General features: G+C 39.4%; 1 protein-coding gene across 1 annotated transcript in view; it reads right to left on the bottom strand.

The window, feature by feature from the left end:
* lrrc75a (leucine rich repeat containing 75A) overlaps window positions 1-27,500 on the bottom strand; it is a 47,541-nt gene that overhangs the window by 18,312 nt on the left and 1,729 nt on the right. Inside the window, exons 2-3 of the mRNA XM_020650972.3 lie at window positions 14,523-14,651; window positions 4,096-4,208 (exon numbers count right to left, since the gene is read on the bottom strand). Of these exons, the coding sequence (XP_020506628.2) occupies window positions 4,096-4,208; window positions 14,523-14,651 (242 nt within the window). The remainder of the gene's footprint in view (window positions 1-4,095; window positions 4,209-14,522; window positions 14,652-27,500) is intronic.

Consider the following 27,500-nt stretch of genomic DNA (forward strand, 5'->3'; position numbering starts at 1 on the left):
ACAGTCCGGATTCGAACCCAGGCCGCCCGCTTTTGAGGGCTAAAAGCCTCTGTACATTGGGTGCTCGCCCCAACCGCCAGGCCAACAGCACCATGACGTTTGATTGTTAACTCAGATGTGGAGAAAACTTTAGCAGCGAGATAACTGAATTGCTTAAAACATGTTATTTGATGTAAAAATCAAATGACTCAAAGTAGATCTAATGAATCTGGATGTCTGTATTGGTGATACAGTATATCTGCTGTTATTTCCATTTCCATCTATATTAAAAAGGAAATAATCTTCAGAAAAGGTAAAGGGGTAATAATGGATTTGAAGTGTCTAAAAATGTAAATTCTGGCTGGTGGTTTTTGTTTTGGATTTTGAAAATTAAAAAAAAATGAGAGAATCGAAAAAGACCAAGTACTTTGAGTTTTCTGTTTCTGTATCTGTCATCACAAGAAGTACACTGATTTACACAAGTCCTGCTAAGTTCTGACTACCTAACTGTGTTTTTTGGGGAAAAAGATCTGATAATATTGATGATATTTAGTTTGTTGTCTCCTTCTGCTCCTGCCTCTGGGAAGACTCCTCCAACCATAATATACAATTGAAGGAAACACAACTGACAAAGATAATTCCTGTTTTAGGGTAAATGTCATGTCCGTACATCAGCTGACTTGTTGTTTTCCTCTTTGGGGGTTTCAGAGCTCAGCGGCAAAGTAGAGATGAGAGCAGGTCTGCACGTTCAGACGCCTCATTTCAAACCTCTGACTGGACTTGGAGAATGCTGAAAGGAGTCGTTGTTAAGCAGCAAAGACGAGCAACAGTAAGCCTCTTAAATCCTGCTCATGATTCACAACCACAGCTGCCCTTGTTCAATGAACAATAACAAACTTCTGGCCAGTTGATTTACATTTTACACACAGTCCACTCCTTCTTTCACAGTTAACAGTGGCTCTTTTTTCAGCAGACTTTTTCATGTTTTCATCACAAGAACAAAGTTCAGATGAGAGCTGCGGGGCCCAGCTGGGTATGATCACAGCTCCATCGCTGACCAGCCTCTCACTGTCACTGATCTCAGACAGAATGTCTTCATCTAAGAGAGACAAATCAAACTGAAAAGGAGCAACGCCTAAGAGCTAGTCGATGCAGGCAACTCGAGCTGCACTGGGCCATACACTGGGCGTAAACCACACAACTGATTATGAAGTCAAGCTGAACTCAGCTTCATCGTGTGTCGTTTGCTTTGCACTGTACAGCGGACATAAGGCTGATCACGGCCCGATCTTCTGCTCCTGACCTGTCCAATTAAATTCTGATTCGTGATTTTGGTTGTACGACTGCACACACTCACACAGTGAGAGCACGATTCCCCAACTTCAGGGCTTTTCCCTGATTGCTACTTTACAAACGTCTGAAATCAACCATGGCAACAGCAGGCCTTCCAGTTTGATGTGTCTTCTCCTCCTATCACCAAAGATAAGAACGAGATAAATGTGTGCAGGAAATATCTGCAGACCTCCAGCTGACAGGGATTATTTACAATATGATTAATCTGTTAGTTAGCTGGTGTTTGATGCTGTGTGTCTGAGAGAAAGAGACTTCAGCACTTCTGATGCTGATTTTTTTTTTCTTTTAGATTTATTTTTGGGCATTTTTGCCTTTATTGTAGAGATAGGACAGTGGATAGAGTCGGAAATCAGGTAGAGAGAGAGAGTGGGGAATGACATGCGGGAAATGAGCCACAGGCCCGCCTGAACCCGGGCCGCCCGCATGGAGGACTACAGCCTCCATACATGGGGCGCGTGCTCAAACCACTGCGCCACCAGCGCCCCAGAGTCTGTAGGAGTTTTCAAAGGAAACTTTATCCACAATTGTCAATGCTCCATCCTGATGTAAGTCTTACAGTCTGAGCACATAAATCGTGATCTTTGGTCACGAGTTATAAACCATTCACTCGTACTGTGTGAGATGATGTTCCCAGGTTAAGCATGACGTCACGAGAAATGCTGTGAGAATATTGTCTGTTCTGTTGGATCTCAAACACACAAATATGTTTGTTAGATCTGCAAACTTGTCTGACTGCCACTATTGTTTGTTTAAAAATCACTGCTTCAAATCTAGCTTTAAAAAAAGTAAAAGGACGGGTAGCTTCTCATTCTGGAAAAAAAAGTCAAAGATGCCCTATAAAATACAGGTAGTTCACTCCGGATGAAATTTTAAAAACCCAAAAGTAAACTGCTTTTAAAAGCAGTGAGTGAGGATTTCACAGCAAATACCAACGACTGAAGGGACTTTTCATCTGTACAGGAACATTTTTCAGCCCTTCTGTTTACTCAATGAAGGGCTGATTTAATGCGCATGAAGATGTGTGTGTTATTGTGAGTGCTTTTGTGTGTCCGCTGTGTAAAAAGGGTGACTCATTTCTTTCCCCCTCTAGTCTCTAATCACTCCGACTGGAGTTCATGACAGCCTGAAGTGCCGACTCCAACACGCAGAGTTGATTAAATTGCGTCCACCACTCCAGAATGACTTAAGATTATTACTAAACTCATTTCATTTTCATCTCCAGCCTTCATTTAATTCCATTGAAGACAAGTCGCTGCTCGAACAGAAACACCTTGTTGCCTGTGACCAACATCCAAACAGACTCTACTCTTTTTTTTTTCCACCTCTTTCCCTCTGTGTCTGCAAACTGTTTCTTGAAGGAGGTGACACCTGAAATTCACACCAACAGCCGAGGAGAAAAAGAGATTTTTTATTTCCCACTGCTCCTCCATTCACACAGCAGTGGGACTCCTGCTACAGCGTCGTTTTTCTGCCATCTGCTCCCAACAGGATGCATCACATCTCAGCACTCAGCGCATCTCAGAGTTTAACTGTGTTGTGGAGCATCACGCACAGGGATCAGGTTCACAAGCCAAGCAAAGAGAATAACATGCACGGTGATGGGATATATAAATGAATTTTATTGAGTCTGTATTGTTCCAGTTTGATTGATTCTCTACACTCTTTATTCTGTGTGCGTCCATATTTCACTAAAACAGTCTAATACAGCAATAAACTTAATGGGATTTGAATTAATGCAACAATAAATTCTCTTTCATTTGAAAACTATTAATTCAGAGTGCAAACAACAACACAATAATTCAGCCCAGAGGCAATTGCAGCTTGAGCTGAAGGACAATTTAGTCAGCTGCTTGTGCTTTACTTCTTCGTGCGAAAGCGAAGGAAAGCCCCTGATAAATACAATATTTCCAAAATGTAACTTGTAATCCAGTACGACCTATTGTCCAACTGTGCTGCTTCATGTATAACATTTATAAATAAAACCAAACAAGACCTGAAAGTGCTGCGTGCCAGAGAAAATAAATAAGAATAACATTTTTCATGTTCCCTTTGTGATTCTCTGGCTGCTTACACTCGAGGATGATCTATGTTTGTAAGGCTTCACTTCCTGAAATGTCATATATTTAATTCTTGTATGCTGTCTGCAGACGCTCTGCAAAGACAGCATGTTGAATGCATTGCTTTGTAAACATTAAAAATGTTTGTTTTTTTCAAAACATCTTTCAGAAACCTGCAGATTATTCTATACTGGGTTGACTTTCCAGAGCAGGAAACATGTATGGATTAGATTGTCAGAGGTGCTCTTCAGGGCTGATTTGCATGTTGTGTAACGCTTGCTGTGTGTTCATATCAAATTCATGCAAATCTCTTGGTTGCAAAGGGTTTCTACATAATGCAGTGCAAAGAGGACGAGGGGAGAGAAAGCCAACTGTTGTGATGCAAAGTAAAACGACATAATAGCCACGGCTCACAGATAATACTTGAAATGTTCCAACCTTAGCTGATTGATTCAAAGCTACAGTAATCCAGACAAAAAAAAGATAGGGAGTAAAAAAGAGAAGACACTGAAGGTAGAGGGGGAGTTTGTCTGTTTGTGAACTCGTGAGGAAATTAAAGAGATTAAAGATTTTTTTAAGGCATCCAAAGGGGGCAGCAGATGATGACACATTGCTGACACACTGAGATGTCAACAAAAAGAGAGGCACATACTGCACGATTATCACACACACACAAATGTAAAAACACACACACAGAGTTACTCACCAAGCCTGGGGTTTCCTCTTGAGCAGGCCCTGCCTCCTCCACCGAGAGTGAGGGCTCAGATGATAAGTCAGCTGACGACAAACCTTCTCCATCGCCCCGAGAGAGTCCCCCTCCTGTTTGAAACACACACACACACACACACACACACACACACACACACACACACACACACACACACACACACACACACACACACACACACACACACACACACACACACACACACACACACACACACAAACGGTCATCTCAGCTGTAGAAGGCTATCAGGTGATGAGGAAAGGGTTATTGGAGTCTGAGTGGGGAACAGCAAGTTTGCAAATGTAAACTTTCACACCTGGTTGATGGATACTAAAGCAGTTGTTGAGCAAACTTAAATGTGTTTTTGGATCAATAAAAAAGGCATATTTTAATGTTTAATGTCTGTTTAAAGGTCCGTCTGTTATCTGTTATTTAACTCTGGTGTTTCATTAAAGGCTTTATCAAAAAATCACATATAAAGCCTGTAAGTACTATCGGCTGCAGCGTCCAATCAGTGAGCGATATCCAATAAGGGGGCGTGTCTGTCTATAAAAATATTTCTGTGAAGTCTCCTCTTGTGCATCCTCTTTTATCACTATCCCTCCTCTCTCCTCTAAGCAGCTTTAAGGGCTGAGGAAACATTGTTAAGATGTAGAGACTACGTCCGGTTCAACCGAGGAGCGGAGAGACATCATTTAAAAGATGCAGCTACAGTATAGACAGAATTTGTTGATGGTTGTACCACAAGATTCTTAAATGAACCTCCATTTTTTTTTGCCACCTGTATTTTGTTCAGCAGAAAGACTTTGAGAAAAGAATTTGACAGGTGTATAAATATAACCGGCAAATGGTATTCTGCGCTGTCAGTCAGCAGCTGCACAGTGAACTGAGATGTACACACGGGAGTTTGAGAGGAAGGTAAAATGTCATGTTGGACACGACATCATCCCAGAAAACGACGGAGCAGTGAAGTGTTAGAGACAGGAGAGAAACACGAGGATGTTATTAAAGCATTTGAGGACCAATGGAGCGAAGAATTAACAAACACACCTTCTGTCAACGTCAAGTCCCTGACACACACACACACACACAGTGTGGAGGGGGAATTGAACGCATCATGGTGTGTGTTGATTGGCAACTTTATTTGTCTTTTTGCAACGAGGACAATCTGGAGGTTTCAGAAGACGAGGAAACGCTCACTGCTTCCTCTGAAACACCTGCGTCACCATGAGGAGATTTCTGCTCAAGTCCTACAAGCGGAGACCATCACCAAGTTCACCATCAGGTGTGCTCACTTTAATGAGCACCCTCTATAATAAACAAAAAAAAGGACTCAGCCATGGGGAAAAAGAGCTAGGTGCATTTTAATACACTACCAATGACAGTCAAGTCCACAGATATTAATAGAGGCTGTTCAGTGTCTATAAGGCAAGCAGCACAGACGTAACCAAGGATAACTTTAGCAAAAAATAAGAAAATAAAATTTTTAGCCTACCTTTATTTTGTGTTAAGCAAACAAAACGCTAGTAAACCTGTCGGCATGTCTGATGATTTTAATTATTAATGAAGTCACACATTTTTTGCCACTTGCATAAAGACAGCATCTCATATAATTTGGAAAGGTACTGATAGTTGCTGATGTTGTGGGTATTTTTCATAGACTATGTCCGATCTGTGAGCAATATATTTCATTTAGTGGTTTGTTTGTTTTCTGTGTGTTCAGGGGCACGAGAGAAGGACAGAGCTCTGTTTATCTTTGAACAAAGACTGAAACACACTGAGTAAATAGCTACGCACCGGCCCCCAGGCACGGCTTATTCTTTAAGGGAAAAAGAGCCGACACTGTGATTGGTTTGATTTATGTTTCTCCCAAAGCACACCCTTATTCCAGAGACTTGATCCTACCTCTTGCCCTGCTTTAATAACCTTTTTTGATTGTTTAAATAATGTCTACAATAGGACTGTTAGCTGCACTCATAATCAGATGTGGGTTTATTTTTATGCTTACTGAACGTTTAGCAAGGTAAGTCCCAAAGAGATCAGAGATCACTTTTTTTAAGGTAGACTTGGCCAAGGATAGCAGCAGCACACAGAAACATTCAAACTCATACAGCACACATTACATAATGAGAGCCTGAAGTGTATGGCATATGTTCCTGATACGTCATAAGATGTGACTTCACAACACACTTTTGCTCTGCTGTTAGACACACAGGCTCACAGCAGCACTCCCACTGCTCAGATAAATATCAGACTATTTGGTGATACATTAAAAACTAGTAGTTTTTTTAATGGGAAAGAAGGTTGAGAGACTGCCAGCTTTTTATATCTCTTTTTCAAGGAAGACCTGGCCAAGAATAGCAGCAACACAGAGTTTCAACAACAAACACTAATACAGTAGATATTACATAATGAGACAAATAATGATACGAGCGTCAGCTCAAACAGTGGCATACAGAAAGTTAGGATTCAAGACTCTTCACTAAGGATTTAAAAACATTCAGGGTCACTAAGTTTTGTCGTTTTAGACTGTGCTCTTTTTGCTGTTCTTGAGAATGTAAAGAACATAAGTTTAGTTTTGCCTGCATTTACTTAGAGTGGCATATTACAGAGCTGATCTTGTAGTAAGTCAAAAGCATGAAGAACATTTGAGAAAGCTTTTGAAGACCTAGGTGCACAGCAGTAAAAGGGAGTGTCATCAGCCTAAAATTAAAAGAAGAATTTGGATTATTTTGTTTGAGGCAATCAAATTTAAAGTAAATTAAAGTGGCCCCAGAACTGAACCTTGAGGTACCAGCATTACTGAACAGTCTGGGTTTTACCAGTAAGGTAGTTTACAAGCCACCCAACAGTATGGTCTGGGAAATTAAAGGTTAAGTTGTCTCAGATAAAAGCTGTGAGATGCAGGATTGCTTTCTGCCTTTTTCGCTGACAGACTGTTTTGCAGCGAGACGACAATTTTACTCCAGCTACAAACGGAAACCACACTGCTTCTGAACAAAAAAATCTTGGCCCTGGCAGCAGATTCTGCATCATTAGATCGTTTTTTTATAGTGAATATTGTTGTTTAAACTCATGCCTATGTGCCCTTAAAAAGTGAACAGGACAAATGAATCGCCCCAAGAAGCAAAAATGTTTTGCAGTGTTTTCATCAGACAGATATTTATGTCTAAGTTTATGCTCATCAATTGAAATGTGTAGTTTGCAGCAGACACATTTGAAGGATCAATACCTTATTAGAAAGTGACCTTCAACCTATTCTTGTTTGTTTGTGAGGTGTTGGAAGGGACGTACTGATGTTGTGTTTTGCAAGTTCACTCCTCTTAATGAACACTAAGAGAAGCTTCTTTGTGTCAATAAAGCTGGATGAATTAAATTGTGCTGAAGTGGAGGAGGAATGTTGGGTCGATTAGAAGCTGGAGCCTTGTGGCTTCAGTGTGGCCTTTTACTCCGTCTCTCTCTCCATCCCTCCCTCTTTTCTTTTCGTCTTTTTTCCAATCGCTCTGTCTGCTTCCAGCTCGTCCTTTTCCTTCTTCGGTCTCTGTTGTCCTTGCGCCGCTCATCTCTCTCCCTTTACATTATTGATACAGAGCACATATATGGATCTCCAGAGGACTGATGACCTCTGCTTCTGTCTCCATCTTTCTCTCGTATTCCTATTTTTTTTATCAGTCTGCTTCATCTCTATTCCTTCCCCTCCGGCCAGCCGAGTGATAAAGTGAGTTTGCACAGCCCGAATTGAGCCATTACTTGAGTCCTATTTCTCCCTGTGTACGGTGCACGCTCTGAAATATGACTTCTAAACTGTTCCTGTTTTATCTTGTTTCTCTCATTTCAGCGTCAAAGAGGTGCAGGAGAAGAATTAGTAGGCGGCTAAATCATGTCTGGATCTTTTGTCTCAGGAAATAATCACTGACTTTACTCTAGATATCATGCGGGAATGTGCGGGAATATACCGAAGTCACAGTTAAGTTTTACTTTGGTTTTGGAGTCATGGTTCAGTATGAGTTTGATACAACAGGAAAGAAGCAACAATCCATATATATATATATATATATATATATATATATATATATATATATATATATACACACACACACACACACACACACACACACACACACACACACACACACACACACACACACACACATATATATATATTTTATGACAAAAATGGAAATGTAATTGTTCAAAAGGGAGCGACGGTTGATAATGTTGAATAATAAGATGGAGATATAGTTCTTTCTATGTGAACAGCTTGGGTATCTCTGTCTGTTGTTGGAGGACATATGGACGAGTGGGCAGAGACTTGTCAGAGGCACTCGTTCCTTATGTGTAACACAGGAAACAGGAAAGTATGTTGAGGTGGGCGTGATCTGAGAGAGAAATACATATTGTCTTAAAATTATTACAAACAGCCCATGATGTTTTTTCTTAAACTTTGTAAAAGATCACTTTCAATGACTTTTTGACGTGACCACATCGGTATGAGGGACAAAAAAAATGACTAAAGTATAAATAAATAAATAAATCAATCAATCAATCAATCAATCAATCAATCAATCAATCAATCAATAAATGAATGAATGAATGAATAAATGAATGAATGTTGGGAGAAATGCATACAATAATGTATAAATAAATAAATAATTAAATAAATGCATCAATAAATATATAAATAAATGTATTATGTATTTCTGTGTCCATGTTGTACAAGGAAAAGTAAATATGTAAATTAAGTGGGCCGTCCTAACATTACTGAAGAAGGATTGGTCAATTTTGAAAAACAGACAGAAGTAAATTTACTCATATACTTTTCCTCTTACGACCTGGACACAGAAATAAATAGATGTGTAAATGTAAAAATACAGAAATAAATTAATAACTCAATTAATGTGGTAATGTATGCATTGATACATATATAACTGTAGAAATACGCTAATAAATGAATAAATACATGTAAAAATATATAAATAGCCTTTTTCATTAACAAAGTGTATTTATTATTTATTCATTGATGTATTGTTTTCAGCATTTATATATTTATTGATGCATTTATTTAATTATTTATTTATTTATACATTATTGTATGCATTTCTCCCAACATTTATTTATACTTTAGTCATTTTGTGTCCCTCATACATCGGACCTTCGACTCTCAAAGTCATCAACTACACCTGATAGAGGTCTCTTCATTTTCTGTACCAACAGTTTTGCACACATTACTTCTCCATACTGTGTTCTCCATCCCAAACTGAGCACTGGTGTCTGATGTCAAAGAAAGGAAGAAAGTCAGTAAAAGGTACTCTGGGTAATGTAGGCGTTTTATTCTCACAGATCAAAGCCTCAGACTTCACTCATTACTCTCCCACAGCTTTAGTGGAGCTGTTTTGGTAATATGACTACTCTGCTGTTGCTTCACATCATTTCTGAACCACAGGGAGGTTTGTTGTAAAGCAGCTACAGGAAATGAACAATTTTCAGGTCATCTGGGCTGTGTGAAATGGTTCACTGCAGACTACTAGAGTGCACTGTAGTGTCCGATTGACCGCTTCAGGGCGGAGCGGGATAGTATTTCAATATAAAGTGAACAATGCACATAAACAGTTGAGTAAAATCTGGGAGGATTTATTGATACAAACTGTTTGGATCAAAGCCCAGTTAAACAACCTGGAGTATGAGCAGTGAGAAAATACAAATGACGAGTGTCTGCTTTTCCCTCACTGCAGAGTCTAGGGATCAATGAAGTATATACTGTATAATTAACCATATATAATCACAACTAAGTGTATCTATAAGAGGCTTAATTGAAATGACTCAGCGCTACAGCAGATATTAAAATGACAAAAATAGGTTTTTACGCCTGGAAGTTATTTTGCAGAGCCAGGTGTTACATCACGACCTCAACGATAAGGAACAATCTGTAGAGTTTTCAAAAACGTCATTCTTTGATATTTTTTGCTACCCCGTGTTTTAATACAATAACACTTCTGTTATTTTAATGACCGATAGTATCAAAAAGTAAAAGCTTTTAAAAAAACTTCAGATCTTCAGTCATATTTTTGCCAAAAGCTGCAGCGAGCTGAAATTACATTATCCAATTTGAGGTATTGAAACAGATATTAGTATGGTTTGATTTTTACTAGAATCATATGTAAGGTTAGAAATCTAGCATTGTGACAAACACTAGAATATATTGACCTGTGATAAATTGTCTGCAGAGAAGTTTATAAAGATGACTTTTTAAGAAACTGCGCTAACATTTAGTGAAACGTTGTCAAAAGAGAAGCAGTGGAGCCTGAAATATCCTCAACAGCAAGTTCAGTAAAGTATTTAAAAAAAGGAACAGCGATCAAACTTGTCAGACAGGACGGAGGGAGGGAGGGAGGGAGGGAGCAGAAGGAGAAAAATAACACCTCTCTGTGTCTCTGTCCGTGTTTTTCTGCATCACACAACAACACCCCCTCTGGTGCTTCTTTCAGCCTCACTCTGCTCACCTTTCTTGAACTGAACACAAAACCTTTTCTCTTGCATTTCCTCTGCAGCAGGTGTGAAAACGATCTCACAGAATGTGGCATCAATAACACGTCTATTTCAGCTCCCACAATGCATTCTGAGTTAGCATCTATCCCGGGACTCACAAGAATAATCGGATCCATTTTTCAGTTTCAGTCCGCATGAACAGTAAGGCCAACAGTTTATTTGATTATTGATTCATCTATTGACTATTTTATATCCATTAGACAGCATTACTTTAATTGAGCTAAAGGTTATATCATGGTTGTCTTTGCTTTTAGTAACATTGGGAAAAGAAATAGTCAGAACCTGTTCAAAACATACTCAAAGAAATATTTTGTAAAACTCCAAATTCTAGAGAAACATCTGGTTATGCTGCTCGGTCTGACAGGATGATCACACGTTTTAGATTTTCTTTCACTGTGAAAAAAAAAACAACCTCTTTGCAACACTGCAATGTGTTTGCAACGATAGAAAAGCTTCAACCTGCTGTGAGCTGTTTCAGTTTGCAGGAAGTGTTACAGGTTAGAGACTACTATAATAAATGGGAAATAAAGCGACTTCACTATTGGTGTACTTGCAATACAAGTGTGCAATATTAACCTGAAAAACAAAAAACAGTGTAATTATATAATGTGAAAAATATGTGTGCAATAACCTCAGGCGCAATAAGAGACAAGAAAACATATTTATATTTTCATTTCATTGTACAGTGTTCCCCTTTGTTTTATTTTTTTTCTTATAATGCTATTCTATTTTATATATAATTTAAACTTTTTTTGTAGAAGCTGACTCAGGGAGAAATGCACAAAAATCCCAATGTACCTGTACTGTCCTATACGTGTGCAAATGGCAATAAACATCTATTCTGTTCTCCGACTAGGACTACATGTCCAATCAAAGAAATAAACCTAAAAGAAATAAACCTAAAGGACTTAAATGTTGCCTCTTTGGTGTGGTTCTTTTACACACAGGAATATTTACAGGAATATTCTAAATATCTTCCTTCTCCAGGGCAGAAAAAAAAAATTGAGAACCCCTGCACTAATGTACTTTAGCATCCTGTTTTCAGAGGAAACGCATCAATTAGGAGTAAATGGTGTTTCATGAGGTCTTGGTGAGTTCAGAGTAAAAGTTTAATGGATGCACGTCAATCAAATTAAGATATCAGAACGATACGCTGATTATCTCAGAAATGGGTTTGCATCATTTAAGCCGGATGAAAACCAGTTTTCAGATCTGGAAGATTATTTGCAGTTAACACTAGGGATGGTCATCTCCTGTCATTTCAATATTCATGACCTCGTAAACGAGTACTCGATTACTTGCAAATTATATTTTTTTAACTCTAACCAAAAAATACCTCTGACACGGACATCCTGTACTCACTGCTCAGCAGATTCTTTTAGGTGGTCCGTTATAAAATAGAATAGAATTACTTTGTTGATCCAAAACTGGGAAATTGTGGCGTTACAACAGCAGGTTATCAAACACACAATATTAGCAAATAAACACAACAGAATATTAAATACAAAGTAAATAAGCACTAAAAATATAAAAACTAAGAATGAGAATATATACATCCAGGATTTAACTTAGCATTACTTCTAGTCATAAATATGAAAGATTAAATACAATTTACGGAGCTGTCCAGAGCTGTGCAATCAGTGATGCATAAGTTAAAGTGCAGGAGTGTAGACATATTATCAGTAGAGACTATTCAATATAGCGGCAAGTAGGCAGACAAATGAAGTGAACTTGAGTGCAGGGATAATTTGTAAATGTATGTTCTCTGCTGGTGTGCCACTCATCATAGTGTGTGTGTGTGGGGGACAGCGGTCGTTCTGAGTGAAATGACGGTGATGGTAACGTTTGACTCTGTGCTGAGAGCTGTCCATGAGACTGTAGTAACAGACAATTCTGCTAGTGTCAACTTGCTGAAGCCTTATCCTTCCACAAACTAAATGAGAGGATATCTCTGCTCCCCATTTTCATTATTAGCAGGCTAATCTTCCTTGCTCTGGTATCATCCCAATGATGCGTGCTAACAGAGAGAGCAAATGATGTGAAGTGAGACTGTTGTATGAGTTTGTGTTTATTTATTTTATTTGTATCATTAGTTCAGACCCACTGCATATGAGAGGAGATAAAAGGCTGTGGCCTTGCTGTTTATTTATCATACGTGTGAGGGACATTATAGCCATCATTTAAGACAGAAGACCCTGCCCTTAACCACAGACTCTAAATATTATTGTATGAAGCCTGAGTGATGTCATCCATCTGTTACAGCAGGGAGCTCCGGAGGCTCATCAGCAGCAGCCGCCATGTTGGAAATCCTGTCTCAGTCTAACTTTCAGTCAACCTAACAACAGGCTGAGAGCTGGAGCTGAGGCGGGTTTTAAGCCTCTTGACAGACCGTTACATCACGCCCACCTGTCAATCAAGTCAGCTGGGCCTTTCTATAGATAACACGTATCGTAACTAATCAGACATATTTGGTGTTTGTACCAGGATGTAAACATGTTTATTTATGCTGTAAAAACAGCTTTTTTTGCCTGTTATGTGTTTGTGATTTCCAGTGTTCCTGGAGCCATCCTCAAACGGACCCTCGACAAACTGCAGGATTTTGCACTTCCACATTAGCTTAGAGTTATCGCTTGCCTTTAAAGGCTTTATATGTGATTTTTTGGTCCAGCAGGTGTCGCCCTTGAGCACCAGCATGAAACCAAAACAACTTGCGCTGCATTGTTGTGTTAGCATGCTAATGCTAGCGATCATTATTATGCTCGTATCTTCTTCGTACCTGAAATAAATGTGATCTAGAAACACAGTTAAGCAGTGAGTACAGTATGTTATTCTTCTTTTCTCTAGTCCCTCAATTAAACAACTTTTATACTTGAGGGGAGGAGTCAGCCGGCCGGCCGTCCCGGCGATGTAAACAAAGTGAAGATAGGACTCTGAAAACTCTGAAAACATCACAGACAGTGGGACTCGGGTGTTACACCCATTGTAGACAGTCATGACTCACAGAGTTATTTTCAGAGGAGATACTTGATTTCTATTATATTTAAGTGTGAAAAATATAAAGCCTTTAACGTGGCCTCTCATCACCGTGGGTATGTACTCCTCCATCTCAAAAAGAGAACTTTGTGTTTGGTGGACTAAGACTGTTAAAGAGACTCTGTGCCTGAACTGTTTAAATGCTTTTTGAAAAACAAAACAAATGTAGTGTTTTAAATAAATTGCTGTTCTGCAAAGATTCCAAGCTGCTTGCTATTTTGAACAAAACTTCACAACAGTACTTTCAGCTTTCCACCCAAAAAGGTGACATCAGAGGAACACAGTGGCTGTGTGTGATTACTTGTGGATTTGGGATTCACAATGGCCTTTTATCACAGCCAGCATTTACAGTGTTTTATCATGATGCACTGTGCTGCAATTACACATCAGAACATTTAATTCCTATCTTTGTCTGGATCCTTCCTCATCCCTCCCTGCATAATTCATCCAGCATGGCCGCTGTCACGCTTCCTCTCCCCGCCGTTCTCTCAATGACACACTGGACTACATGAATGAACAAACACAACAGGCTGTGGATCCCTCAAGGACAGACACACACACACACGCGCGCACACACGCGCACACACACAAAACCACTTAGAGCACTTCCGTAACCTGATAGTGTCAGACAGAATGAGTCAGGAGATCAGCTGATACAACCAAATGCATCACAACGTGTTCACAGACTCTCTTGGTGCTCTGCACGTGTGTGTGTGTGTGTGCGTGTGTGTGCGTGTGTGTCAGAATGCACAGGTGTATTCATTGCAATCTTGTTTGTAGTTTTCTGCACATAACGTAATTTGAAGGTGTGGGTGTGTGCTGTGTACCGTCTTGGGGCAGTGGACGTATCTCGCCAGGCTGATGATCAGGTCGTGCGTGATGGGGTCGACCAGGTTTCTGAAGCTGGCATAGCGATACAACACGTCATCCAGAGACGTCGACTCCATGCCCAGGTCCTAAAACACACACACAAACACATCACACACACATTGATTGAGAACATAATATCCTCACTAACACAATTGTACACACTGTCCTTATAGGAAAGGGAACACTCGTTCTATTTATAGAACACATTTCTTTCACATGAGGGAAATGCAGTGGCGGTTCTAGACCACTTTTACTGAGGGGGCCAAACTGGGGCCAGTTGTTTTGTCAAAGGGGAACATTAAACCCAGGTGAAAAATAGACAAAGATGATCGCTTAAAAAATAATAATAATAATATATATATATATATATATATATATATATATATATATATATATATACACACAGTATTGTGCAAAGGTTTTAGGCAGGTGTGAAAAAATGCTGTAAACTAAGAATGCTTTCAAAAATATAAATAATGATTGTTTATTTTTATCAATTTACAAAATGCAAAGTGAGCGAACAAAAGAAAAATCGAAATCACATCAATATTTGGTGTTACTACCCTTTGCCTTCAAACCAGCATCAATTCTTATAGGTACACTTACAAAAAGTCAGGGATTTTATAGGATTGTAGTCAGGTGTGTGATCAACCAATTATACCAAACAGGTGCTAATGCTCATCAATGTCACATGTAGGTTGAAACACAGTCATTAACTGAAACAGAAACAGCTGTGTAGGAGGCTTAAAACTGGGTGAGGAACAGCCAAACTCTGCTGCCAAGGTGAGGTTATGGAAGACAGTTTCCTGTCACAGGTCATACACTATGGCAAGACTGAGCACAGCAACAAGACACAAGGTAGTTATACTGCATCAGCAAGGTCTCTCCCAGACAAATATTTCAAAGCAGACTGGTGTTTCAAGATGTGCTGTTCAAGCTCTTTTGAAAAAGTAGGAACATTGAGGATCGTAGACGCAGTGGTTGGCCAAGGAAACTTAGTGCAGCAGATGAAAAACACATCAAACTTATTTCCCTTCGAAATCGGAAGATGTCCAGCAGTGCCATCAGCTCTGAACTGGCAGAAACCAGTGGGACCCAGGCACACCCATCTACTGTCCGGAGAAGTCTGGCCGGAAGTGGTCTTCATGGAAGAGTTGCAGCCAAAAAGCCATACCTCCGACATGGAAACAAGGCCAAGCGACTTAACTATGCACGAAAACATAGGGACTGGGGTGCAGAAAAATGGCAGCAGGTGCTCTGGACTGATGAGTCAACATTGGAAATATTTGGCTGTAGCAGAAGGCAGGTTGTTCGCCGAAGGGCTGGAGAGCGGTACAATGTCTGCAGGCAACAGTGAAGCATGGTGGAGGTTCCTTGCAAGTTTGGGGCTGCATTTCTGCAAATGGAGTTGGAGATTTGGTCAGGATTAATGGTATCCTCAATGCTGAGAAATACAGGCAGATACTTATTCATCATGCAATACTATCAGGGAGGCGTATAATTGGCCCCAAATTTATTCTGCAGCAGGACAACGACCCCAAACATACAGCCAAGGTCATTAAGAACTATCTTCAGCGTAAAGAAGAACAAGAAGTCCTGGAAGTGATGGCATTGCCCCCTCAGAGCCCTGATCTCAACATCATCGAGTGTGTCTGGGATTACATGAAGAGACAGAAGGATTTGAGGAAGCCTACATCCACAGAAGATCTGTGGTTAATTCTCCAAGATGTTTGGAACAACCTACCAGCCGAGTTCCTTCAAAAACGGTGTGCAAGTGTACCTAGAAGAATTGATGCTGTCTTGAAGGCAAAGGGTGGTCACACCAAATATTGATTTGATTTAGATTTCTCTTCTGTTCATTCACTGCATTTTATCTTAATTGATAAAAATAAACTATTAACACTTCCATTTTTGAAAGCATTCTTAGTTTACAGCATTTTTTCATACCTGCCTAAAACTTTTGCACAGTACTGTATATATATTATGCCAAATAATAGTGCACATCATTAAATACCAGGATTTTTATTTGTTTCAGTAGCAGTATTTAATACTAGATTGTGAGTCCAATTGTTGAGTTAAATACTGTGTATGTGTTATGAGGGGGGCTTCCTTTAGGAGGGGTGGCCACAGGGGGGACCAAGCTCAGTGTTACAGGGGCACTGGCCCCTGTTGGCCCCTGCCTAGAACCGCCCATGGGGAAACTCGATGTATTTTTCACTAAAGCAGGAAAAGACAGGTTGTCATCAGTGGATCAAATGTAAAACATACCATTATCACAAACACTACATGTGGTTTTAAAAAAGACAGAATCATTTATTTTTCTCTTCATTTTCTTCACATATTATAACATCATTTCACTATTGTTTGTGTTACGTATACCTTTAGACTCTACTAATTGAAGATGTTACCATCGACTAAATTCCCCTTTCAAACAGACAAACATTTGGACTAAACAGAAATTTAATTTTAGACTAATTGGTCAGTAACTACATTCATCAAGTAGTAACGGTGTATATGACAGTGTAGCTAGCACGGCTAACCATAATAGACATGTTCATTAACAACCGTTTTTCAATTTCAAAGATGGGATGCTGCAGACAAAAAAAATGATATTTGATTATTAAAAAATCAAACAACATGATGTTTTTTTTGTTTGTTTTCATTAACAAGACAAAACGGGCTAAAATGTACTGTAGGCGACTGAAGTGGAGGGTAGGCGGACATACACACAATCAATGATATTTCTCCTACTGTGTCTAATCTGTCTGTCAACATACGAGCAGGAGAGAATGGAGGTGTGTGTGTGGAGAAGTGACAACAACTGTTAACAAGCTAATGATAACCTGACCAATCAATGAGCGACTAAGGTCAGTATGGAAACATTAAATAAGGGACATTGAAATGCTTAGACTAAGGTTAAATCTAAATCTAGCTAACAAAATTTACACTTGAGAGCTGAACCATCAACCAGACGTTTAGCACCACCTAGTGGTGGGTTGCTGAGTTACAGCTTAGACACGACATTTGCTGCATTGAGGCCCGACAATAAAACAAATATAAATAATTCATTATACCAACTAAATTCTGGTCCTGACTGGTGAGGGCGTGTCATTTAATCATTTAGTGATCTAATTGTGCACATCCCTTTAGTGCACTATTTTTCTTCTGTCGACTCCAGCAGTGTGTCTCGATACGATAAGCTAATCTGTGATCTGTCTTTTGATTTCAATGGCCAACATTAAAAACACATTTTGGTCAAACTTTTAAATTAGAATCAAAATTGTGCCAACACTTTTCTCTCATATGGACTATTTGTTTTTTCTTTTTGAGCAAATAAATATAAGTAGGAATTCCTTCAGGCCCACAGGAATGCACACATACATGCACTCCCTTGTGGGTACGTGCAGGGTTTTCATATTCTACATGCTGCTTTGTAAACTCTCTGAACCTTAATGCATCAAATTAAAGCCTGTTGCATCGCGTCCCGCTGCCTGACAGTCTGCCTGCTTGTGAGGGGAAATCAAACATTTGTCACATCACATGCTACATCGAAGGCAACGACGCATAAACCTGTTGGCAGCTTCAAGCGTGACGAGCGGTCCTGTTAAATCTCAAAAAGTCGACTCGAGTGACAACTCTGCTTAAAAACACAGAGACAGGAGAGGATTAGGGGGCAGGAGTTTGAGGTATTCTGAGGGATGTCACAAAATTGCAGTCACAGACTCCAACACAGGGCTGAATCTGAATATTTAGACTTAATATTCTGTTTGGGATTAATTTCTAAAGTCTTAAGCAGAACTAAAGCTGTTCCTTCACATCATGGTATAATGCAAAGATTGTTTTTAAAAAACCTGTTCTTAAAGTCGTTGGGAGGGCAACAGAAGATAAAGTTTGTCCTGAATTTGGGAGAAGAAAAAAGCTCACAGACTCTCTTGGTGCTTATTTTTCAAAAATCTGTCAATTAGATTATTATAAGTAATCCTGATATACTCCTCAGATGTCTGGGAGACACTAAAAGTATTTGCAATTTGCTAAGTAGATAAAAACATTTCTGAAATACAAGTAGTTAAAATGCTAATGTGTTTAGCGAGAGCTGACCATATTTGGAGCAGAGGGCGGGGCAAGTAGGGATGTACACAACTAGATGAATTAAACATTTTTATTTCTGTTGTAGAGTTAGACATTCAGATATGGAGCCTAATGTGGATTTTTGACTATTGCAGCCTGCCTCAAGTGGACGCTTCAACCCTGCTTTGTTGCCCCTTGTCCAAATTGAGTCTCTTCTGGTTTCCTTAAAACAAAGATGAGTCATCTTTTTTTATATGTACTGGTTGCATTTGGCGGATGTCATTCCCTACTCTCTCTCTCCTTGATTTCTGACTCTATCCACTGTCAAAACACCCAAAAATAAATCTTAAAAATTACAAAAAAAGGTTTCTGGACAGAAGTTTGCTACAAAAGTTTTTGGATTATGAGCAGGAGTTTGGCTGCTATCTCTGACTGACTCATTCTTCTCTTAAAATGTATTACTTTTAAATTAAAAATAGTATTCTTTTTGAATGTCTTGTATGGGAAAATATAATATAAAGGAGGAAAATATGGATGACCTTAAATCTTTTAAAGGTGATTTGTGTAATGGAGTTCTGGTTATAGTAATATCTCAGGGGTTGACTGAGACTGTGGTGGAGGGGCCAAATGGGATATCTGTTCATGGGGCCCAGAAAATCCTCAGACACTCTGGTTACAACCACTATTTTTATCCAGTAAATGATACAAAAACACACACACACACACACACACACACACACACACACACACACACACACACACACACACATAGCCAGGTGTAATAGAAGCTTGGTAAAAGGATGTGAATTGAGTCAATACCTCAGTGCTGTCTGCTCTGGTACACAATGTATAATGGGTCTGCTTTTGTATCTACACTGTTTGTGCTGCTAATGCCGCTGAGCTTGAAACACTCTGTGAGCCACTGCAGGTAAGTGGAGGCTCATATAGTGCCTGCAGATATATTTTTGGGTTTGGTTTGTTTGTGCAGACGGTTCAGAGCGGGTTAAGTGGCAGCAGGATGACGATGTTCGGAGAGAGAGAGAGAGAGAGAGAGAGAGAGAGAGAGAGACAGAAATAGACAGAGAGAGAGAGACAGAGAGAGAGAGAGAGAGACAGAGAGAGAGAGAGAGAGACAGAGAGAGGGAGAGGAGAGAGAGACAGAGGAGAGAGAGATAGAAAAAGGCATGTGGGGGTTAATGCTCGGTCTCCTACAGAAAGGTATGACTCACAGAGGTTTCCATGCCACCTTTTGTTTTGCGTGGGCAGATTAGCGACTGAATGACACACACACACACACACACACACACACACACACACACACACACACACACACACACACACACACACACACACACACACACACACACACACACACACACACACACAGTGTATGCATCAGATGCTGTAATTTCGGATGGGAGCGGCATTAATAGAAACATAGAAGCAGAAAAACCTATGATTATTTCATCAACAGGTTTATGGTGTGATTTGTCATGTTGATGCACATGATGCAAATACTCTCACATCTAACAGAAAGCAGTCTATCAAACATGATGCATTGTGGGTGTTTAACGTCTAATATGATTTCTGTTTGGCTGCTGCTGCTGCTAAAAAAAAGGTTTTTTTTTAAAGATTTATTTTGGGCTTTTTCGTGCCTTTAATGCAGAGAGAGGACAGTGGATAGAGTTGGAAACCAGGGAGAGAGAGCGGGGAATGACATGCGGAGAGGGGCCACGGGTGGAAGCGAGCCCGGGCCTACCGCTCGAGACGAGAGTCTCAACACATGGGACGCACGCCCTAACCATTGCGCCACCAGCGCGCCCCAAAATGTATCTCTCTTGATCAATTAATCTGACCTTGATTGAAAACATCATGGATTCAAAGAAAGATATGAAGTGAAACCTGCATGAAAGACTAAAGCAGTGCTAAGGGATTGTATTAATCCTTTGAGCTCTGCAATATAAACAAGGCCGACGGTTTATTAACTGGTGATTTTCTTCTTTGAATGTTTTTTTAATTTTTTTTTATACTCAGTCATTCTTAAGTGATGTTTTCTCATTGCAATCATTTTAAACAGGACTTTGCAAAGAAAGATCTCCTGCAGCCATAAAGCATGATGTTTCTTGGTTGTACCTTGATTTGAAGATGCTAAAGGAAGTGTTTTTCCCTCTTCTTGGTCTTCTTGTAAACAGCCAGACACACTGGCTGCTCAATCCTGCATGCTGTAGAGTTTATTAGCAGGTGACATCAAACTCCTCATCTCAGTCTCACTTAAAGAGCAAATAGGCTTTTTACTAAAATGTCAAACTATTGCCTCAAACAACCCACCATAATTGGTATTTGCAAATTGTAGATGATAACCACAATTATTCCATTACCTTCACGGCTAAATGTCCAGTTAGAAAGAAAAACACAATCAATGTTTTGATTTTGCAAAATAGATCATTTCTTTAAATCTGTGTGCATGAGGCTGAGCTGAGCTGTGAGTTCAAATTAGTCATGTTGCTCTTAACTTGAACCTGAACCAGAGAGATGAAAACAACAACCAATGTAGTTAAAGAAGAGGACTGACTGTGTGTGTGTGTGTGTGTGTGTGTGTGTGTGTTTACTGGACATGAATATTTTCTGAGAAGCATCTACTGCTCTAATTAGTTTACAACATCAAAGCGACAATCTGAGCAAAGACTCAAACACAAGGGCTCAAGTATCTGCTCTTTGGTGAATTATGGAAACCTCCGACTCAATACGAGGTTGATATTATCCTTTATTAGAGATCACATATTGACCAGAGTACGGTGGCCCTGAAGGTTAAAACTACAAAAACCATTCTTGTGGTCCTACCGTGTCCATTTGTTTTCCTTTCATGAAATATTTTTGTGTTTTGTTTTAAAAAAAGTAATGTTGTATTTTATGTAAAGGTGTGTTTTGTTCAATTTAATCTTTTGGGGAAAGGTCATGTTTGGGAAATGTTGAGTTTTATGTAAAAAAAAGTAATTTTCTTCTAAAATTATATTTTTTGAAATTTGATTGTTTTTAAAAATGAATTATGTGGTTCATCTGATGTTCTTGTGTTTTGTGAAATATTGTTTTCGTTAGATGTTTTCACAACATGTATTTCTGTTTGAAGAAATGAGGTTACTTGACATGTTTTTGTGTTTCATTTACATTTTTTGTGTTTTGTGAAATGCTTGTGTTTTCATTTAAATACAGTTGTGTAATATTTAATGAAATGCTTAAACTGCTTTATTGTAAATTAAATTTGTTGGAGTTAAAATGGGATTTTTTCTTCAATTTAAAAATATAAGCAAATTGACCTTACAGATTATTTCCTCAAATGTGGTATATCTGTAGTTATTCTAATTATGTGTGAGATAATATGGTTTGGAGAAATGTCAAACACGTCTGAATATTGATAAACTACAAACCTAGAATGAACATTATTTGTCCTCCTCTACTTGAAATAACAGTTTAAAGGATGTGACGTGAGCATAACAAACGTCTGTATTTTGTGTCTGCACATGTTTTTTTTTATGTGTCAGAGTAGCTCAGGTTGCCATGTGACAGCATCACTAACACAACATCTTTTTCCTTCAGTTGGAACATAATGTCATTTTGTCTGAATCGTAGCAAATGACAGCAATCAAAAGTTGAAACTGTCTCTTTGTCTAAATTGCACCTGAAAAAACTTCAATGAGGGTTTGAAGGAAAAGACTGTTCAGACAGCAGACGGCACTTGCTCCACTGGGATTCATAGTCAGTCAAACAGCTGAATCAAACCGGGATAAGCCCTTATCCTGGTTTTGAGAAACCCATTATCGGATACTACTATTTATCATACATACAGGGATGAGAACGACCATGTTTCTCTGTGTGCATGAAAACACCATCCTGAATATGATCAAAACCGGTTTACAGCTCATAATCAGGATACTCAAGTCCATGTGAACGAGTTCAATCAATCACAGAGAACCATGTCGAGACAACGTTCTTCATCGTGCTGGTAAGACAAAAGAAAAAGAATGAGGAGAATATGCAAAAAGGAAAACTCTAAAAACACATTATTTCAGCTCCTGTGTCACAAAAGCCCCTTTCACACATGCAGTGCCATCCTGAGAATCTGTTTCTGTACAAAAATCGTTATCAATGTAATTGTCTACGGGAGTTTTAGTGCATTTTTTGAAAATAAAAACCAAGAAATGACCTGCCAAGGACTTCTATTTCTTCAGTTTATCAGGCTGAAAACATGTTTAATTCTGCTGTAAAAATGACATTTTAATATGAGGTGTGTGGATGTGACTATTAGCGGCCAGACTAAAGTGGACTCTGCAATGCGAATAACATCATTTAATTCCAAATATGAGGTTCTTTAAACATGTTTTTATATTTAACTTCTCTGATTGTTGTTTTTCTTTAATGATTTTTAAAACTTCTTTTATAGTTTTGTTTTTTTCCTATGACGTGATGCTTTTGATGTCCTGTGTGAAGCGCTTAGATTGTCTTGTTGTTGAAACGTGGGATAGAAATAAACTTGCCGAGCCTAATTTGACTCTCATTAGGCTCCATATTCTGGAGGCGCTGTTCTCTGTAAGAACAGTACGTGACAGACGAATCACACGATGAATTGGGTAACGACAATTACTGACGATAAGGACAGCAGAGAGGGAACAACTGTGACAGACTGATGGAGAAACAGAAAGGAAGAGAAGCAGTGATTACTTAAACATGAGAAGACAGGCGTCAGGAAAGAATGAGGTACTGACACAGAAATAAAAGAGGAGAAAGAGAGCTTGTTTGTGGGAAAAGGAGACACCTCTTTCTGCCATTTTCCAGGTTCCCCTCCTTTCTGCCCGTAAACAAAGACGCTTGGCTGCACTGCCCAGACTAAATAGACATTGATTAATCAAGCAGGAGCTCTGTTAAGAGCTAATTTGGAGCCCAGCTCCTTCATCAGCACTCCTCTACTAACCAGAGACATTTTCCCCCTTAAGGCCGATCACTTAACCCCAACCCCAAAAGCTTCTGAAAAAAAATGTTTTAGATGTTTCCCTCTTCCAACACACCTGATTCAAATGATCAGCTCATCAAGAAGCCTGATCATGACCGATTCATTTGAATCAGGTGTGAGTCCCCAGGACTATGGGCGCATTCGAATTGTCATTTTTGCTTAGGAAGGTTCCTAACTGAGTGGGATGACCCGGAAGCATTGAAGTGGCGGCCATGATAAGAGCTGTCCAAATTCTCTAAAAGCAAAGGAAAGGTGGGTCAATGCTTCCTTTATAACCTCCTTTAGCATAGGATACACTGGACCATCCTTTACCAAAGGAGATGAGATATGCCGCCCCACAATTCCTTTCGGCCGCAACATTTAAAGCGAGTTGCGCATCCGACCGTTCACGAACATCGATGATCGTAAAGTGACACAGATCATGTAAGGGATAAAAAGACAAGATACATTTTTATCCAGATGATGTTTTATTCAACGTATTTCATTCACTTAAGAATGCTGTGCAGTTGTACATTGGTATGCTTAAAACGTTATGTGTAGGCTATAGCTTACATAAATGTAACAATTAATTTCATACAATCATATTTATTTTGATGTTGATTTATGAGTGGACAGGAAGGTGATGGTTTCACTTTTGTTACTAGTAGCCTGGTAGTCTATATTTATTGTATTTAAATCCCAACCATGTGGTGATTAGGATTATTTCACCAGTAAGAAGGCACAGGGGAAAGTTTTTTAGATGCGCTTTTTGTAGTCCATTTTCTGAACATTGTAGTTTCACCACAGCAGACCCACGTCATGAACCTCCGCCGGCCCGACGCATTTAATGACGTGGCCTAGTGGAAAATGTGGTCGGATTTGTCAGAGCAACATGATCATCTTTCCCTAAGTCCTTTATGAATTCTCCTAACATCTTTCCTTAACCTCATGATGTTTTCTCCAGGGTTAAGGTAAAGTGGATAGTGAAAGGAGATAGGAGGGACAATTCGAACGCACCCCAGGATTGAGAAACCCTGGTCAAAGGGACTGTAGTCATGTGATGACACTCAGATATACAGATGTGCATAATCTGCATGAGCATGGTAAGAGATGTTATGATTTTTTTAACATCTGAGCAAGTGGCAGCATGTTGTTTTTTAAAGAAGAATGGGCCCAAGAATTGATCCTTGAGGAACGCCAAATACAATCTTTCTACACACAGATTCATAATAACCAAAGGACTTATAGTAGCTCCTCTGATTTTGTTTTTGCGACCCAGCAGATAAAAAAATGTTGTTTATACCCTTCAAGCCCATCCTTTGGCCTCAAACTAGTTAGCTGATGCTAAATAAAACAAGCAACAATGTTCAGGCTGATAAATGAAGCCAGCACAGCCATTGGGTTGCCACTCCAACAGTGAGTCAATTAGGCTCCATTGTAAAAGACCCAACTTCACAGCAAAAATATGTGCACATTTTTGCTTGACTGGCTAAACGACTAATTGAAAAAAAAAAAATCCAGTTTGTGTGTCAGTTTGTGTTGTTATGATTGTGGAAATGGAAAATAGGGGAGTAAGGTTGTTTTGTTTTTTGGTCCAGATTTTTAAAGCATCTTAAAAAAATGGACATTTTTTTTTCCGTGTTGTGGGAGGTGTGGTTCTCCTCCTCTGAGGTATCATAGTTTAATCAGGCCATGACAGAGACGGTAATCCCCCTCCTCTCTTAACAATGATGGATGGAGAGGTGTCCGCCGTCTTTAAGCCTGAGTGCTTCGCTCTACTGGTTAACATTGATTTAAGGATCAACAATGTAAATGGGTCTAATGAGAAAAATGTAAATAGCAAAAGAAAGGAGCTGATGGAAATCTCCAAAGCCCAAACAATAAATTGTGAAAGCAGCGTGTGTGTGTGCGTGTGTGCGTGCGTGCGTGCGTGTGTGTGTGTGTGTAAAAAGCGCAGACTCTGTTCCCTGTGGTTGAGTCATAGGGGGATGAACAGTCAACACAGGCAGCATATAGATTCTGTGCAGCGCTGTGTTTGTGCTTCTTTTCTTTCTCATCCATACAATAAAAAGCCCAGATTGACTTTTTATCTCGTAATTTCACTCCTGTTACTCCCCCTTTCTTTGCAGCCCTCCAATTCAACCAGTGGCTTTTTTATGTCCCCTGCTTCTCTTTTGTTTTTCTCACTAGCAGATTATTTCTCTCTGTCTGCTGCATGGCTTTTTGTTTTCTCTGTGGCAGCAGCTGCAGCAGTTGCCAGCCTGACAGCCAGCCAGGTTCTGCAAAATGTCTTGAAAGATACAGAGAGGAAATAAATCGAAGCAGAAGGCTCTACGGAGTAAAAGTGCAGCAGACCCCAGCTCAACATAACAGGTGTCCAACCTACTGGGGGGGTCTGGGTTCAGTCAGACAGGTAATGGTTATAAAAAACTAGACTTGAGTAACAGCTCATTCAGAGTACAATAAATCCATTATTCTTGTTCTGTATTCTTTAAACGGATTTACTTCAAGATAACAATTCAGCAAATTCAGTCGTTATATTCAGGTGAAGTTGTCCTACTTGCGCTTAGAACATTTATCTGAAGACTTTAGCCAATATTTGTATGAAAAAAAGTATACACCATGGTATCAAAAACAACATCATTTGCAAATTGCTTAAAAAAACAATATATGAAATCAGCAGTAATTTTTTTTTTTAAGATATATTTTTTGGGCATTTTGTCCTTTTATATGAGATATTATTGATGATGATGATGATGGTAATGACGATGGTTTTTGTTTGATAACGACGACTTATAAGATGGTTTCTATACTGATTAGAGCTCTCAAGAACTGCCCTCAATGTTGTGCTTTGTCTCTGGTCACTTCCTGCTGATCGTTTGCTCTTACTGACATTGTTCCCTTTTTCTAGATCCTTGCTTGTGTTGTACTTACTCTCTGATGTACGTCGCTCTGGATAAAAACATCTGCTAAGTGAATTGTAGAATTGTAGAATGAGAGACAGGACAGTGGATAGAGTCAGAAATCAGGGAGAGAGTAGGGAATGACATGCAGGAAAGGAGCCACAGGTCGGATTTGAACTAGGGCCGCCCGCTTGGAGGACCACAGCCTTCATACATGGGGCGCACGCACTAACCACTGCACCACCAGCCCCCCAATCAGCATTAGTTTGAATAAATTCACATAGTTCCTTTTTATGTTACATTTTTTCATTGTTGTTTTTCTAAAAAGACGATTGATACCACTCACAAGCCCGTGCACTGTGTGTGTAAGGAGCAGGAGACAGCAGGCTATTAGCTTAGCATGGCATACATGATTGATCAATTGATGTAGCCAAGGGATGTCAGTTCCAAGTTTGAACTGTGGACAACAAGACGGTTTTTGAGAAGTTTTTTCAATGAGTCCAAAGATGGGGCGTTGTTGAAATGACATGAGACTCCCCTCAGACTGCTTTTATTAGCATCTGCAGTTATGTAGGCAGGAGATATGGAGTTTGCAGTTCAAAAATAACTTTATTAAACTACCACTACAGAAGAAACTTAAAATGAAATGTGATGGCAGAGTAACTCAAAAACTAGTGCTAAACAGCGATAAAGGGAGGGATGAAGCTGGACTTTAAATGACGGAAATCACTAGAATACAGATCTGCTGCTGAAGATTAAACAGCTAGCCACTCCAATAACCAATCTCATTTCACCACCATGAACAACATCACTCATCATCACCTTCTCTCCTTTCTGCAGCTTTACTGTTGACTAAACTGCTCATTTGGCTACACGTGTTTTTCTTATGCATGACGGTTATATTGCTTAGTTTTTATTGTATTGATTTAACTGTGACTGTGTGTATTATTATGAATTGTTATACTACTGTATTTGTTTGT

This window comes from Labrus bergylta, chromosome 11 (genome assembly GCF_963930695.1).
Source record: "Labrus bergylta chromosome 11, fLabBer1.1, whole genome shotgun sequence".
Classification (NCBI taxonomy): Eukaryota; Metazoa; Chordata; class Actinopteri; order Labriformes; family Labridae; genus Labrus; species Labrus bergylta.